The sequence below is a fragment of the Schistocerca gregaria genome, chromosome 4, assembly GCF_023897955.1.
Source record: "Schistocerca gregaria isolate iqSchGreg1 chromosome 4, iqSchGreg1.2, whole genome shotgun sequence".
NCBI classification, from domain to species: Eukaryota; Metazoa; Arthropoda; class Insecta; order Orthoptera; family Acrididae; genus Schistocerca; species Schistocerca gregaria.
The window spans coordinates 120,855,841-120,874,371 of record NC_064923.1 but is presented as its reverse complement, the minus strand read 5'-3'; the positions used below and the strand labels follow the sequence as shown (position 1 = coordinate 120,874,371).

General features: G+C 42.6%; 1 protein-coding gene across 2 annotated transcripts in view; it reads right to left on the bottom strand.

Annotated features, from left to right (window-relative positions):
• Positions 1-2,241: 2,241 nt before the first annotated feature.
• LOC126266900 (eclosion hormone-like) overlaps positions 2,242-18,531 on the bottom strand; it is a 33,165-nt gene continuing 16,875 nt past the window's right edge. The window contains exons 1-2 of one of the 2 annotated variants that reach the window (XM_049971568.1): positions 6,276-6,326; positions 2,242-2,596 (exon numbers count right to left, since the gene is read on the bottom strand). In XM_049971568.1, the coding sequence (XP_049827525.1) occupies positions 2,343-2,594 (252 nt within the window). In that variant the 5' untranslated portion in view covers positions 2,595-2,596; positions 6,276-6,326 and the 3' untranslated portion in view covers positions 2,242-2,342. Of the gene's footprint in view, positions 2,597-6,275; positions 6,327-18,531 lie in introns of those variants that run through there. The other variant, XM_049971571.1, reaches the window with a different exon arrangement.

The window sequence follows — 18,531 nt, the reverse complement described above, 5'->3', positions numbered from 1 at the left end:
ACAAAAATATTGTCCAAATGGCGATGGTTGCATTTCCTTGAAAATTTTGTTCAATATTCTTTCATTACTAGCCGAAATGTCAAAATATCGTTCTGTGGTCACCTGGCGGTATTTAGTTATGAAAACCCATTCTGACACGGTACGACAGGGAGGGATTTGTGAGAGCGGAACGGATATGTGGCGAGAAAAAGTTTTTCAGCGGACTGCTTGAATTCGTCCGAGCAGACAGCACCCTTCATCAACCCCCCCCCCCCCCCTTCCCTATTGTCAAAAGCCTATTTACGTTTTTGTAATACTATAACTGAAGCCAGCAATTCCATGAACAATTAAATCTTAAAATATGCACGCATTCATGCACTATCAAATGACTAAACATACACAATTAAAATTAAAATATTCACTGTCGGAATTCAGTATTCTGTTATGAGACATTTTATTTTAATTTTAAAACAATTTACAACAACCTGTTTTTCCAAATTCTCCACCGCCTTTAGGTGGCTCTGCGTGTTGAGCCGCTAAGCTTTAAATCCCTGGATTCTTGAAGCGAGGTGGTTCGAATCAATCCACTAACAACCTTAAAAAGGATGTTCAATGGTTTCCCATTTTCATTCCAGGCAAATTCTATAGTTGGGCCTCTGCTGCAGGCCACAAACCAAGTTATTCCGAACATTTTTCTTTCCTGACACATTGCAATTCCCTTAAAGATGCAGCTTCTCTGCTTAATTGAAAATAGTAGCATCGAAGGCGAGACGAGCATGTGTTCGGGAAATCCTGGCAATAAAAGCCATATGATAAAAAAATACAAATGGTGCTCATTTAGGCTCGTGAAATTGCCTGCTGGAATATTCTTTGAAGCAGAAAATGGTGTTCTTACATTGCAATTGATAGATGCGTGAAGAAATTGGGGAAACTGTAACGCTGAATAAGGACAAATCCTTTGCGTTTTCGCAACCTAAAATTATTCTAAGTTCTCTGTCGAACAGAGATCTCGTTTTCCAAAAGCCTTGTTAATAATCATCATGGTGTCCCAAAAATAATTAGCTCCCGTACATCCCTGGTCACTATCTCATCTCAAATCCAGCCTGAAAGAAGAGTGTAAAACGACCTTGGACGGTGAAAGGAGGGTGGAGCATGACTGCTTCTTAGGTTTGACAAAATACAGCACTGCTAAGTAATGAGATTATAATTCCGCTTGGTGAAAACTCCCAGATCAATTTTGAATAAAATGGTTTGTGTCTTAATGGATATTTTCAGAATAAATGAAAACATGAATCTTTGTAAGATCCTATTTAAGAAATCGGACCCTTCCCTATTTTGACAAAATCCTAGCTACATCCTTGGTTGAGAGAGTTCTTCGGCACAGATTGAAGTCCAACGAATCCACCGCTATGCCCGCTTGAGAACTGATGTATCTGCAGTGAAAGAAGTGACTGCGAGAATAAATTCTGTGTAGACGATGCTACTCTTTGCTGATGTAGCATCCTCGACCCTGGATTAATAATACTTTTTACTATGGCTTGAGGTACTGGAATAGAAAGACGTGTTATCAGAGCGAATCTAATTGTATTCTTGTATGGCAGCCTTTACGAGAATTGCGTCGCAATAGGCAATCTTTGCATTGGAACTGTAATTTTCTAAATTTTCTCCCCCTAAAACTGAGACAGCCTACAGTACTAAGAGAGTAAGTCGCCACACATGTCTAAAGTGAAAAATAAATAAGCTTTTCAGAAGAGCAGCGTGCAACGGCAGTGGTGCACAGTGCATAGGCTACAGCTTCGTATTGCTACCATTTGAACATTACGGTGACGGTACGAACCTGCATCATACAAGTAAACTTATTAAACATACGCATAGCAAGACAGTCCTGAAAGTGTAGATCCATTTAAAGGCCCTACCAGCTAAGGGGGAAACCTTGTTTGTGAACTTATAGCTAACATTCATTCCAGCTTAAACATTTCAAGTTTAATATTCACTAAAGTAAATCGCAATTTAAATTCCTTTCCCTTTATTTTTCCGTCTAAAATAATCTTTTCCTCATCGACTTCTCCTCTATTGTATTGATGACCTCCTTAAGTTTTATCTGGTAAGTCGTAGCATCACCCCCTACTGCTGAAGTAACTGGAGAATGATATTAGCCCAATCCTCTCTAGGATTTATTATTATTGTTATTATGAAGACGTAGAGGCTTGCGATGGGAGCTGTGACGTGGCTGTTGGATGTCACTTTCTTGCTATGAGTGTGCGGGCAGCTCACGAGGGAGAGCAGGTAACTGGTTGGGATAAAGAAGCTGGCGAATGTTAGCTTCGAAGACAGACTTTATTGAGACAGAAGCCGTGCAGAGGCTACTCGAGCTTGTTGAGGAAGGGCGCGATGGAGGCGGCGTCCTCGCAGTCGGGCATCATCTTGCCGTTGAACTTGAGGCAGGCGTCAGCGCACAGCTGCCCCTCGAAATAGGGGCCGAACATCTTCTTGCACTGCGCGCAGTTGCGGATGCAGACGCTGACCGCGTTGGCGTCCGCTGGCGGTGCGAGGCATGACGTCACCAACAGCACTGCCAGGAGCGTCGCCAGGGGGCAGCAGCGGCGGGCGGCCATCTCTGCAACATGGCTCAGTGTTAGGGCCCCTGCTTCTCTTACTCACCTAACTTAACATCTGACTCTAAAGGTAAGGCAACATTAAAAGAATAGTATGTGCAGGTGAGGCTAGCGTTACTGTGAGAAACGTCGAATGTAAGGCTAAGAGGTCAGGCAAAGATGTTGGTGATAAATCAGATCTTAGCTTTTAGAGAACATTCGTTTAACTGCATTGAAACACTGTACACCGTTTCTGAAACGGAACTCTCCTGAAGGGGACATTTGATTGTAACCTCAAACGTGGAACCCTTACTTGGAAGTTACGAATCCGAAACTTACACAGGAAATTGAATGCTGCTGCTATCATAAAAAAATGAGAAGAATCTCCACTGTAAATGCCATTGAAAGAAGAAAGCTGATTTGTTTATTCTGACTTCAGTATGTCACATAGGCCAAAATGGTGTGTGCTATGATGTCAGTGATTAATAACAGTTCATAATATCTGAGTTGTGAACCTTGTCTTGTAGCACACAACATTTTCTGGTTTGGAGTTATTCATATTTTAAGAGCCTATCGTTGTACGGCGTTGCTAATCTTAATAAACTACCCCTAGTCCCTGTTTTTCGAGACTTATTTCTTCCTGTGAAATACAAGTGTGGCGATTAGTTGTGTGACCATGAGCTGTGCCATAGGTAGCCAGACGCTATGGAAACATTTTGTTTCCTTTCATCGTTTAGCAGGGGAGACTCACATAAAATATGATATAACCTCTCAGAGATCCTCGACAGAATAAAAAAGTATGGTGTGGGAAGGACGACAGTAAAATGTTTTTGTATTTCTGTGCCGACACAGAACCAGAAGAAAATTAGAAAAAACCCTGTGTGGGTGTGCTTGCCAGCCTGCCTGTCATTGTGTGTGAGGGATATTCTTTTTTGGCCAGAATGTAACTGGAACAATGAAAAGCATAGTGGAAACAAATCTGAGGCCATGCTAGGCCTCGTAACGAGTTTCGGCTGACCCGTGCAACATTACAGGGATTCTGGTATACGAGCTTAGAAGATAGAGAAGGAGACTTGAAACATGTTCATTTATAAATCATAATCACATTTATCATAGCTTCAATCAAAATGCAATGACCACTATGCAAATGAAAATTGAAACGAAATTTTATACTATATAGGACTTATGCACAATGACAAGTGGCTTTGTCACGAACTTTTATGAAACGGTTTTTTGGGTACAAACTATTGTTGTTTCAGACACCCATTCATTAACTGGAAATTAACACAGTTATGATGACGCACACATTGGTATTACAGCATACAGTATACTGTGCTAGTTTAATCAAAGTGAAGCGACTCCCCCTGTGGGTGGTATCATGCTGATAAAAGTTGAAGTAGGGAGAGGCAGCTTACAGATGAAGGCTGTAAGAGCAAGAGTGTTGTCGTCGTGGAATACATCTGACGCACAAACAATGAACTGAGCCACATAAAGTGCCTTGTGGGCGTTAAAAACGTGGAAACCATTGAACCTACATGGACTGCTGAGGTTCGAGACGATCATCACGGTAGTGCATTCAAGAAGGTTCCAGTACTTTACAATAACCTGCACCATACAGCAAACATCATCCGCAACAAAGGGGAAAGGCAAAAGCAGATTATATTTGCCCCTTGCTGTAGGCGAACATTTTGTCGTAACACTTCTATGTGTTTGAAATTGTGGTTATTATTATTATTATTATTATTATTATATAGTGACACTGAGGCAACTAACTGATACTGTAAGACATGATAATTATTGTCATTATAATCACGAAAGGAAATGTGGGAATGGACAGTGGTATCAAACTAGGAGCGTGGAAAAAGAATGGATGGTCATAAGTAATTTCAGCGGCACACGTTGTGCGGTCCATCGTATACACTGGATGGTCAGAAACAGTTTCAGAACCCTGTAAGCGTGTTTCAGGTTAGATTGAGCTGAGTAATAATTGTTAAGAAAAAATTTAATACTTTGTGCCTTTTGCGAGTGAATTAGCATTGCACACGCAAATTCAAGGGGACCGCCGGGACTGTATCGTGAAAGCTGTTTTCCGTTGGCTTCCTAAAACCGGAAAAGAGAGCGATACAAAAATCGAACATGGAGCGGCAGTAAGGATCGGAACCAAAGGCTGATAAGTCTAGTGCGCTACCATCTACGCTGTGAGAACAAAGGACACTAATTGTATTTGGCAGGCAGCTTGAATTTGCGCGCACAGCTACCTAATTCGCTAAGTTCAATGCTAAATAACTCAGAACCGGGGCAGTGCATCGATTGTTTTTCTGAACAGTTATTTCTCAGCACAGCCTCCGCTGCAATATCCTTACAAGTTTTTCAGACTGTTTCTGACAACCCTGTACGAAGTAACAGCGAGTGCTGCACAATAGGTATGAAACAGAGAAAAAGGGCGACAGATAGACAAATGCTATACTCGGCGCTTTTGGCTGTCGAAACAGCAACAATTAATGCAGTAATATCTATCCAAACAAACCTGTAACAAAATCCAAAGAAAATCTGTTCATATGAGGAGGGTGCCAGTGTACCACAGTTAGTGCCCAGATCTTAATGGATGATACAGAAACTTGAATTGAGGACAGCAAAGAAAAAGCAGAAATGTTGAACTTTGTTTTCAAATGTTCCGCCAGCAAGGGACCGTGAAAATCTGAACAAATCTACAGGTCCCTATGCAATCCTAATAAGATTCACATGGAATTTACGAGTGAATTAGTTCCTCTATCTACAGGGCCCTGTGGAATTCTAATAAGATTCAACATGGAATTCACGAGTAAATTAGTCCCTCTTTTAAGCATTATATCCTCTATATGCTTCGGCAAATAACTATAGCCAGTAGTTTGAAGAAAGCACAGGTCACACTCTTGTACAAGATACGTAGCAGAAGTGATTACAAAACTAAAGACTTCATGCAGATTGTATAAATCTCCATAATAAGTACTGTCTGAAGAAAACTGCACTAATTTTCATTCAAATAATGACAAGATGTCAAAGTGATGCAGGGCTTAACAATTCGACTCAAATGTTCAGAAATGTAAAATTACGCATTCACAAAACAAAAAAGAGTAGTAACCTATGACTATAACATTAGTGAGTCACAGTTGACATCAGTCATTTTATAGAAATACCTTGGTGTCACAATTCGGGTTAGGAGCAAAAGCCAGCTGATGCGTAGAAGAGTTCCAGTGTCCAAACAACACTGGTTAGTCGTTAGACGAACGCTTTCTGAGAGCTAGCCGTGAATTTGAGACGTTAATCAAAGTGTATAAAGAGAAGAGATCTAAGAAATTCAGAAAACGACGGTGTAATTACATGGAAGCTATCAGTATTCACATTCTGAAGAGAAACCTAAATGTTCGTAAAATATTAAAGGTACAATATCGCCCGACCAATACCATTCTAACAACTAGAATGAATGGAGCCATTTGGAGAGAAGAAGAAGTTTCAAGAAGTAAGCTGAAAGGACTAGATGGATACGATTTCGTTCACCCAATCAGAGAACTAGACGTGGCTCCAGAATAAGCGTAGTTGATTTGACTGATCTGTGTGGAACCTGTAAGGAAGATGGAGGCAGAGGTGCCTCCTACGTGATGTAGTGTGTGGAAATTCAAATAGTCGCCGGCCAGACACAAGGTTGCAGAACAGAGTACTCACCTGTGTGAAGAGAGAGTGGAGTGTAGCGGAGAGGTGCTTACGGCACTGTACGTTCGGCTGTAGGGCCCACTTCTTATATACATGTATCGCCGGCGCCCTGGGGGATGGCTCTCGCCCCAATCAGATTTCCTTAAGAGGGCCGGACACTCCAGGATGTCTCCAACTTGCTCGCTAATCTCATCACACTCTGCACGCCACTTCTATCCAAAGCTCCATCACTGTTCCTTCATTCTGCAGTAGACCTAAAAACACAGTACGAGCAAATTGCAAAAATAACGCTGTTGAAAAAATTCCCATTACGTGGCATTTCTGTTTCACGATAGGCATTAGTAATTCAAACAAGTCTGTTGTTAGCCGATCTAAAATCACAGACAGAAAATTATATGATGTCATTTTAACTGAAATATCTCGAAAACAATTTATCAGATCATAAAAAGTTATAATTCGAATTCGTTTGTCTCGGAGGGCGACATCTAACGATAGCACACTTGATCTGCCACCGCACACCCACCCCCTGTTCGTGGGTGGCGGGGCAACTTTGAAACCTTCAATGGGAACGCCCGGTTTTTATTGCATATTACGATTCCACAGCAAAATCTGCATTCGTTTTGTCTGAAGTATTTCCCTCGTTTCGCTACAGATGACGCTGTATTTGGAGGAACGGGAATGGTTACACAATCGTAACTTAAAACGTGTCCGGCCCCAGTAGCTGAGTGGTCACCGCGACAGAATATAAATCCTAAGGGTTCGAGTCCCGGCTGGGTCGGCGATTTTCTCCTCGCAGGGACTGGGTGGTGTGTTTTCCTAATCATCATCATTTCGTCCCCATAGACGCGCAAGTCGCCGAAGTGGCGTCAAATCGAAAGAGTTGCACCCGGCGAACGGTCTACCCGAAGGGAGGCCCTAGTCACACGAAATTTTTTAAATTTTAAACATGCTACTCAGAGACCCTTGAATATCCAATGGCACAAGCGATTCCGCCTCCATGCTGCAAGGGTAGGGCAGGTCAGTATATCGTAGCTTGTAGTTCTAAACCTCATTCGCAAAGTTGTGTTCCTCCGACATATCGAACAGGAGACTACGCGACACGGCACCGTGGCTGTGTAGGGAAGTACGTTCGTACCATAAAAGGCAGTACACTGCGAATGGAGCTCACGTATCGTGCGGACGCAGAAGAGATGGACTCTAAATATTACAATACTTGCGTAGCGTTTATTGCCTGCACACCTTCCTATGATTTGGAAAACGGATGTGCAAGTGGACGATGAATGTTACAACCACAAAAGAAAAATACTGAAACGTTCCTGTTTTACGGAGAATGCAGGAGAAATTTTGAGGCTGCTGTCCCTGCATGCCGAGCGCTTCCCAGAGAAAGCTCGCTCTCGTTAGTTCTTTTACAACTTGGTGAACGCCTTTACGTCTGATTTCAGCGTATACACCGGGAAAAGGAAACGAAGCTAATGAAATGGCTGTACTAGCGGCAGTGCAGCACAACCTACATATAAGCGCCCAGCAATTACACCGCGATTCCGGTATGTCCGTACGTACAATTGTTACAATACTGCATCATCTATACCTCGTGTCACTGCATCAAGAACTTCATTGCGCCGATTTCCATAACCAGGTAGTGTCTTGTGAATGAGCAAGCAAACAAATGGAAACGACCCCCACGTCCCTGCCGAGGTACTATTTTCCGATGATCTACATTCACAAAACATGGTAGTGTTAACTGGCATAACATGCATTACAGGAGCGTCGGCAGTACCTACTGGATATGGCAGGTTGACATCAAGTTACTTGGTCAGTTAGTGTATGTTGTGCCACCATGGGGAACTGAATCACTAGTCAGTATTTTCTCGACAGCATGTTGAATGGACGCAAATATCGAACGTTTTTGGAGCAGGAACTACCGGTACTGCTGCAGGATGTTGGTCTGGACGTTCGACAACGTATGTGGTTCAGCATGACGGTTGCTCAGCGCATTACGCAACTGGAGCATGGGAGTTATTAGACTGCCTTTACACTGGTCGACAGTTACGCAGACGTGGTCCTTTTAACTGGCCCGCTACGTCGTCGGGTCTGACGTCACCAGATTTCTTTATATTAGGGTATTTAAAAGATAAGGTGTACCGGCAAGTGTCGACAGGCCGTAAACACATGGTCGACCGCATCAGAAACGCCTGTTGTGACATTCCAGCTTATATGCTTCTGTCCTGTATACGATCATTTGTAAAGCGGATCAGTAAGTGCATTGAAGAAGGCGGTACTACATTTGAACTCATACAGTAACTGGAAAAGTACAGTAGCGCTCGCCTCGAGCCACGGCTACAGTGGCGCTTCTAGTAGCCCCTGTTCGATATTTCGGAAGAATACAACGTTGAGAATGGGGTTTCAAATTAGAAGTTATGAAATACTGGCCTGTCCTACCTTCGCAGCATGGAGGTGGGGTCCCACGTGCCGTTGGATATTCAAGGGCTATTGAGTAATGCGTGGCAAATTACGATTGTGTACCCATTTTTATTCCTCCGATTAGAGCGCTATCTGTGGAGAAAAGAAAGAAAATGCATCACACAAACCATATGTAAATTTAGCCATAGAATCGTAATCGGCAATAAAAAAACAGGTGTTTCCACTGAAGAATTTTAAGTTGCCCACCGCCATCCACGCACAGGTTGTGTGGTGAGTCGAGTGTGATATTGTTGGATGTCCCTCTCCAAGCCGAACAACATGAATTTATAACTTTTTTGATTTGATATATTTTTCGAGATATTTCAGTGTCTTCAATTAACACTATATATATATATATATATATATATATATATATATATATATATATATATATAGGGCGATTTTAACTACTGTTAACTACTGTGTACAAACTCTAGTGACTGATCGCTGACAGGATACGGAAAAAATGATCTAATGAACTTACGTCCGAAAATACATGGTTTTCATGTTAGAGACCATTTATTTAATCATACTTTGTGACAGAGACTGCGGTCTAATACGCGCTGTACCACGCTGCCACGGTACAGTATATATGGTTTCCTCCTAGAGGGTGGTGCTGTTCCTCATACGTCATGCCCTAGCGGCCTCTCCTGCCATAGTAATTGGTAAAGTTGTGTTCAATTCACTTCTCTTGCTGACTCACCTTATCGTGGATGTGATACAGCGTTGTACACAATGGTTCCATATTCGAATATAGAGCTTGCCGACATGGGACTTACTTACGGAAACGCAAATGGCAACGGGCAGCGTGCAGCAAGGTTATATCAGGAGACAACAACTACAGCATTTAATATACGCAACAGTGTTACGCCGTTTATGTGAGATAGGATAGTTTCTGGAAGCAGAAAATCATGAAGGATGTACCCGAAATGTTCGGACCCCAGCCTTGAGGGAAAACGTGATTAACATGTGGAAAGTGACCGCCGTGCCAGTACCAGGCAGTTGGCCAGCCAGTACTGATCAAGCCAGCCAACCATGTGGGACATTTTGCATGACAATTGTTACTACCCTTATCACTTACCGCGTGTGCAGGGCTCACTAGCGACAGACTTTCCGCATCGGGAGGACTTTTGTCACTGGTTTCTTCACGAACCAACGATTCCGGTATAAGTGTCATCCATCCTATTCACAGATAACACCACCTTTCCGTGGAGGGTCGTCTTCAACTTTCATAACAGTCATCTGTTGGATGGTATGCAGAACCCCCATGGTATGGTGACAGCGAATCATGAGCATCGGTGCAGCCGGAATGGGTGGGCCGGGATAATTGGGGACCGCATTCTGGGACCAGTCTTCTTTGCACTTCGCTTAACAGTCCGGAACTGTCGGCGTTTCTTGCGGATGACTTTGTCGTTGATGATTCGAGGGGTTATATGGCTGCTACATGATGGTGCTCCAGCCCATATCGCCGTTAACATCCGGAAGCAGCTCAATCGTGTCTTTTCTGGATGATGGATCGAACAAAGGAGTTCAGTTGCATGGACTGCTCGTTCACCGGATCTCAACCCGTGCGATATCTGGTTATGGGGTCATCTCCAAAGTTTCGTTTATGCAGAGCCCATTCCAGATGTGGAGACAATGGAGCACCATATTCATGCTGCCTTCGACATTGTTTGGTTGCAGCCTGGCAGATGGGAACCTGTGAGGCGTTCATTAGACCTTTTTTGTTCCGTGTCCACTCATATTAGATGTCCACATGTACATCCGTTCATTATTTAATAACAACCACTGAAGTTAAGAAATCTGTGTTCACAATTAGTATTGTCCTATGGCATCTCTGAAGGCAAAGGAGGTTAGTTGTTCTTCGAGGCTGCAAAAGAAGCTAAGTTAAAACGGATTAATTCCTGGCTGGCTTGGACTGTGTCAATATCGACGCTTGAGCGGTACATAAAAATTAAGCGAGTATAATTCTCATCATTTTCAGGAGCTTGCAATACTTAACTCTCCGCGTTCACGGTTAAAACATAAAAGGAATAATAGTTTTCTCCAGATCAGCTCATCGGAGAAGCCTTCTGCCTCCTGCATACCGATCTAAAGCGAGACACAATTTTTTCCTCTAGATCGTAAAACTAACGGTAATCATGAAACAACCTAGTCGCACTTTCTCGCTAACGTAAATACCTATTCTGAGCCGCGACTAACGATTCCATCGAGAATCATCCTCAAATTGCGGGCGTACAGAATTATTAAATTATTTTTCTTTCGCTAAGCGGTCAACAATTTTTCTATCATCATCAGTAAACGCATGTCACACAGGAGATTTTACAGGCGACGTTGCCATCCTTTAATAGTTTACGTATTTAACAAATTATGAGGTTTAGAAGAGTGTAAACAAATCTTGTTTTCATTTCCGGAGAAAAAACCATACATATGCCATTTTAAAAATTGCAAACTTGTGTTGAAAGTGATGCTTGTTTATATTTATGGACTGTGCATTCTTGCCCAGTGTGAACCCCTGACATAGGTGCATGCCTGTCCAATTGCGTTTTTCACATTTTATTTCGTATGGAAAATCTATGAGGTGTACTACGTTAGGTGGGACAACAGGCTAGTTTAGGAGGAATAGTAAATTTTTTTACGAGGTCGTAACATGGGCTATTTCGAATGGAACTTTCGATATTTCTGTTCAGTTTTTTATTGGTTATAGAGACACATATGGTTGCAGATGTAAATTTCGTTTCACATATTGCTCCTACAGTTGCAATGGGTTTATTCATCCATTTTAATTTTTAATCTGAAATTCAATTATTAAGTTGCGAATGAGTTTGCATAATTCAGCTTTTCAATTGTGATTGTGGTTGTGATTTATTGGCCAATTCTGTTGCACCTACACGTACTTACGGTGAGTATGCTGATGTGGTACTTCGTATGGGTTTTCCAATGGAGACGCTGCTGCATGTAGAAAATATGGTAGACAGTTTCTTAACCGCAGAGTACCAGATTCAAGAGTGTTTACACTAAACTGTGTGGGAGTGGTGAATTGCACAGCAGTCGTAATTCATCTGAACGTGCAAATGAACAGAGTGTGGATGGAGTAGAACACATCATTACCTCGGTTGAATCTAGTCCTTAAACACGCATAGGCAGAATTGTTTTTACGTAACACTGTTACACATGCGAGAATATGGTGGACATCATGTCTTCACGGACTCTGTCCCTATCATTTACAGTGGATTCAATACTTACGCGAAAAAAATGACGTTTGACGATTTCAATTTAGCCTTTGCCAAATTTGGAATTGCGGTATGTTCCCGTTAATACTGTTTAGTGACATAGCATCATTCACTCCCGACGGTGTCAAAAACACTCCTAAGTCACGGCGGTGACACGACGAAAGCCAACATATCTTTGTGGACACACACTTTCACGAAAGCTTCTCTGTAAGTGTCTGTTGTGTGGTTCGAAAGACAATCAGTTGATTGTGTCTGTTTTCTTACCGCAGCGACTTACAGCATCTCGTTATCTAGACTTCATTCAAACGAGCACGCAGCATTATTGAAAGAGATTCCATTGGCTACAAGGATGTACACTGAAGCGCCAAATAAACTGGTATAGGAATGCATATTCAAATACAGAGAAATGTGAACAGACACAATACGGCACTGCGGTCGGCAACGCCTATATATGACTACAAGTGTCTAGTTGTTAGATAGGTTATCAATATTTAAGTGAGTTTGAACGTGGTGTTACACCCGGTACACGAGGCATGAGACACAGCGTCTCCGAGGTAGCGATAAAACTGGGATTTTCCCGTACGGACATTTCACGAGTGTACCGTGAGTATCAGGGCTCCGGTGAAACTTCATATCTCCGACACTGCAGCGGCCGGATAAAGATCCTGCAAGAACGGGACCAAAGACGACTGAAGAGAACCGTTGAACGTGACAGAAGTGGAGCCCTTCCGCAAATAGCTGCAGATTTCAATGCTGGGCCACCAACAGGTGTCCGAGTGTGAACTACTCAACGAAACATCATCGATATGGGCTTTCGGAGCCGAAGGCCCACTCGCGTCCTCTTGATAACTGCACGACTCAAAGTTTTATCTCTCGCCTGGGCCCTTCATCACCGGTATTGTACTGTTGATCACTGGAATCATGTTGCCTGGTCGTACGAGTCTCGTTTCAAATTGTATCAAGCGGATGGATGTGTACGGGTATGGAGACAACCTCATGAATCCATGGACGCTGCATGTCAGCAAGGGACTGTTCACGCTGGTGGAGGCTCTGAAATGGTGTGAGGGGTGTGCAGTTGGAGTGATATGGGACTCCTGATACGTCTAGATACAACACTGACAGGTGACGTAAGCATCCTGTCTGATAACCTGCATCCATCAATGTGCATTGTGGATTCCGATGGACTTGGGCAATTCCAGCAGGACAATGCGACACTTCACATGTCCAGAATTGCTACACAGTGGCTCCGGGAACACTCTTCTGAGTTTAAACACTTCCGCTTGCCACTAAACTCCCCAGACATGAACATTATTGAGGATATCGGGGATGCCTTGCAACGTGCTGTTCAGAAGAGATCTCCACCCCCTCGTACTATTACGGGTTTATGGACAGCTCTGCAGGATTTATGGTGTCATTTCACTCCAGCTCTACTTCAGACATTAGTCGAGTCCGTGAGACGTCCTGTTGCGGCACTTCCGCATGCTCGCTCGTGCGCTACACGATATGAGGCAGATATGCCAATTTCTTTGGCATTTCAGTGTATATGTTCTTCTAGCATGACAGGGCGCCTGGACATTCCAGTCATCACGTGACACATCATCTAAACCTAACATTCCCCGGAAGATGAGTATGGGCCTGATCCCTTTAGATTTTTCCCTATGTGAATTGTTGAAAGGTGAAGCTTGCAGAGAAAAATTAAACACGAGAGCGTAATCTCTGTAATCAATTAAATTTGGACACATGTAAATGAAATGTTTTATTCAGATTAGTCTGTTCTACCACCTCATAAATATTTACTATATCTCCAGAAACGCAATATGCGATACGAAAAACCTGGTTCGATGCTAAGTGAATTTAAGTATCTCTGATATCATCTTAAGTATAAAAAGACAGGCGATGTTGAAATGAAGCTTCAAAGATTACACATTTCTGTGGTACAATGCTACAAACATCGAAACGTAACCTACGGAGGGAACCCTATTGAAACTATAAATGCTCTAGAAGTGTCGTTACTGTTGTACGGTCAGACAGTTGGTCTCCAATCCCTGACGAAATAAAACAAATTGAACAGTTTGAAACAGTGCTTCTCCACCATGTAGTGAAATACTCGCTTCTAGATCAAAAGAAGAATAGTATATTAGACAGGAATTAAATGAGCACTCAGTTATAGATATTGTAAGAAATACAGAATAAAGCGGAAGGATCCTGACCAACGTTTGAAAGGCAACAGCATCACTGAAATTGCTTTGCAATATAACCTTTTTTGTCACTTCTTCGTATGCCGCCCGACACGATTTCGTCTCTTGTGTCAACCACTTCATCTTTCTGGGTCCCATCTCTCGTTAAGACCACTCAACTCAACCCAACACGCTCAGACGGCTACCTCAATAGGTTTACAACGATAACAAATGCAGATTCAAGTAGCAGAACTGTTAACGGTAATGTAATTTCCTTTTACACTGACAAGTTTGTGACTAAGGTGAGAACAGAGGCTTGCTAAACACTGATAATATTTTTTTACGTACAAGATTTAATACCATTTCTTTATTAATATCCCAATGTTGTTGTTGTTGCTGTTGTTGTGGTCTTCAGTTCTGAGACTGGTTTGATGCAGCTCTCCATGCTACTCTGTCCTGTGCAAGCTTCTTCATCTCCCAGTACCTACTGCAACCTACATCCTTCTGAATCTGCTAAGTGTAGTTATCTCTTGGTCTCCCTCTACGATTTTTACCCTCCACGCTGCCCTCCAATGCTAAATTTGTGATTCTTTGATGCCTCAAAACATGTCCTACTAACTGATCCTTTCTTCTAGTCAAGTTGTGCCACAAACTTCTCTTCTCCCCAATCCTATTCAATACCTCCTCATTAGTTACGTGATCTATCCACCTTATCTTCAGCATTCTTCTGTAACACCACATTTCGAAAGCTTCTGTTCTCTTCTTGTCTAAACTATTTATCGTCCATGTTTCACTTCCATACATGGCTACACTCCAAACAAATACTTTCAGAAACGACTTCCTGATACATAAATCTATACTCGATGTTAACAAATTTCTTTTCTTCAGAAACGCTTTCCTTGCCATTGACAGTCTACATTTTATATCCTCTCTACTTCGACCACCATCAGTTATTTTACTTCCTAAATAGCAAAACACCTTTACTACCTTAAGTGTCTCATTTCCTAATCTAATTCCCTCAGCATCACCCGATTTAATTTGACTACTTTCCATTATCCCCGTTTTGCTTTTGTTGATGTTCATCTTATATCCTCCTTTCAAGACACTGTCCATTCTGTTCAACTACTCTTCGAGGTCCTTTGCTGTCTCTGACAGAATTACAATGTCATCGGCGAACCTCAAAGTTTTTACTTCTTCTCCATGAATTTTAATACCTACTCTGAATTTTTCGTTTGTTTCCTTTACTGCTTGCTCAGTATACAGATTGAATAACATCGGGGAGAGGCTACAACACTGTCTCACTCCTTTCCCAACCACTGCTACCCTTTCATGCCCCTCGACTCTTATGACTGCCATCTGGTTTCTGTACAAACTGTAAATAGCCTTTCGCTCCCTGTACTTTACCCCTGCCATCTTCAGAATTTGAAAGAGAGTATTCCAGTCAACATTGTCAAAAGCTTTCTCCAAGTCTACAAATGCTAGGAACGTAGGTTTCCCTTTTCTTAATCTTTCTTCTAAGATAAGTCGTAAGGTCAGTATTGCCTCACGTATTCCAACATTTGTACGGAATCCAAACTGATCCTCCCCGAGGTCCGCATCTACCAGTTTTTCCATTCGTCTGTAAAGAATTCGCGTTAGTATTTTGCAGCTGTCACTTATTAAACTGATAGTTCGGTAATTTTCACATCTGTCAGCACCTGATTTCTTTGGGATTGGAATTATTATATTCTTCTTGAAGTCTGAGGGTATTTCGCCTGTCTGATACATCTTGCTCACGAGCTGATAGAGTTTTGTCATGACTGGCTCTCCCAAGGCAGTCAGTAGTTCTAACGGAATGTTCTCTACTCCTGGGGCCTTGTTTCGACTCAGGTCTTTCTGTGGTCTGTCAAACTCTTCACGCAGTATCTTATCCCCCATTTCGTCTTCAGCTACATCCTCTTCCCTTTCAATAATATTGTCCTCAAGTACATCGCCCTTGTATAAACCCTCTATATACTCCTTCCACCTTTCTGCTTTCCATTCTTTGCTTACAACTGGGTTGCCATCTGAGCTCTTGGTATTCATACAAGTGGTTCTCTTCTCTCCAAAGGTCTCTTTCATTTTCCTGTAGGCAGTATCTATCTTGCCCCTAGTGAGATAAGCTTCGATATCCTTACATTTGTCCTCTAGCCATCCCTGCTTAGCCATTTTGCACTTCCTGTCGATCTCATTTTTGAGACGTTTGTATTCCTTTTCGCCTGCTTCATTTATTGTATTTTTATATTTTCTCCTTTCATCAATTAAATTCAATATTTCTTCTGTTACCCAAGGATTTCTAGCAGTCCTCATCTTTTTACCTACTTTATCCTCTGTCGCCTTCACTACTTCATCCCTCAGAGCTACCCATTGTTCTTCTACTGTGTTTCTTTCCCCCATTCCTGTCAATTGTTCCCTTATGCTCTCCTTGAAACTTTGTACAACCTCTGGTTCTTTCAGCTTGTCCAGATCCCATGTCCTTAAATTCCCACCTTTTTGCAGTTTCTTCAGTTTTAATCTACAGGTCATAACCAATAGATTGTGGTCAGAGTCCACATCTGCCCCTGGAAATGTCCTACAATTTAAAACCTGATTCCTAAATTTCTGTCTTACCATTATATAATCTATCTGATACCTTTTAGTATCTCCACGATTCTTCCATGTATACAACATTCTTTTATGATTCTTGAACCAAGTGTTAGCTATGATTAAGTTATGCTCTGTGCAAAATTCTACCAGACGACCTCCTCTTTCATTTCTTAGCCCCAGTCCATATTCACCCACTATGTTTCCTTCTCTCCCTTTTCCTACTGACGAATTCCAGTCACCCATGACTATTAAATTTTCGTCTCCCTTCACTACCTGAATAATTTCTTTTGTCTCATCATACATTTCATCAATTTCTTCATCATCTGCAGAGCTAGTTGGCATATAAACTTGTACTACTGTAGTAGGCATGGGCTTTGTGTCTATCTTGGCCACAATAATGCGTTCACTATGCTGTTTGTAGTAGCTTACCCGCACTCCTGTTTTTTTATTCATTATTAAACCTACTCCTGCATTGAATTTGTATTTATAACCCTGTATTCACCTGACCAGAAGTCTTGTTCCTCCTGCCACCGAACTTCACTAATTCCCACTATATCTAACTTTAACTTATCCATTTCCCTTTTTAAATTTTCTGGCCTACCTGCCCGATTAAGGGATCTGTCATTCCACGCTCCGATCCGTAGAACGCCAGTTTTCTTTCTCCTGATAACGACGTCCTCTTGAGTAGTCCCCGCCCGGAGATCCGAATGGGGGACTATTTAACCTCCGGAATATTTTACCCAAGAGGACGCCATCGTCATTTAATCATACAGTAAAGCTGCATGTCCTCGGGAAAAATTACGGTTGTAGTTTCCCCTTGCTTTCAGCCGTTCGCAGTACCAGCACAGCAAGGCCGTTTTGGTTAATGTTGCAAGGCCAGATCAGTCAATCATCCAGACTGTTGCCCCTGCAACTACTGAAAAGGCTGCTACCCCTCTTCAGGAACCACATGTTTGTCTGGCCTCTCAACAGATACCCCTCCGTTGGGGTTGCACCTACGGTACGGCCATCTGTATCGCTGAGGCACGCAAGCCTCCCCACCAACAGCAAGATCCATGGTTCATGGGGGGAGGAATACCCCAATAGTTTCTTGATATTGTATTGTATTATATGGAATTGGGGACCTAGAAACGACGGAGAGGCTCCGTGCCCGCCGTAGCCCTCAGTGGTGCACAACCCTACAACTGACGACAGACGACAGCAGTCTACTCACCCCACCTCCGCCCCACACCGAACCCGGGGTTATTGATCGGTTCGGCCACCAGTGGACCACCCCTACCCCCTCCTCCCCCCCCCCCCCCCCCCCCTCCGGGAACGTCTCACACCAGACGAGTGTAAATCCAATGTTTGCGTGGTAGAGTACTTATGGTGCAGGCGTACGTGGAGAATGTGTTAACGAAGCAATCGCCTACATAGTGTAACTGAGACGGAATAACTGGACTCGCCGGGCAGATTCGTGCCGGGGACCAGCACGCCTTCCCGGCCGGAAAGCAGTGAATTAGATCGCAAGGCTAACTGGGCGGGATTTATTGATATTACAAGAAGCGTAATATATTATACGTGCTTGCACCAATAGCGCTACTCGTTTCTTCTTTTTTCTGCTTAAGAAGCTTGCGTTGTTGGCAGCTAATTTTTCCTGTTGCGTGAAATTTATTAGTGAATTTAAACTTACTGAACCTAAATCGAACACAACTGAGTAATAAAACGGTAAAAAATACTTAAAAATGCGAAGTCTGAGAATAACTTCGTGTGTGACAGTATAATCTTACTGTTGAAAAGATATTTTTTTCTCTG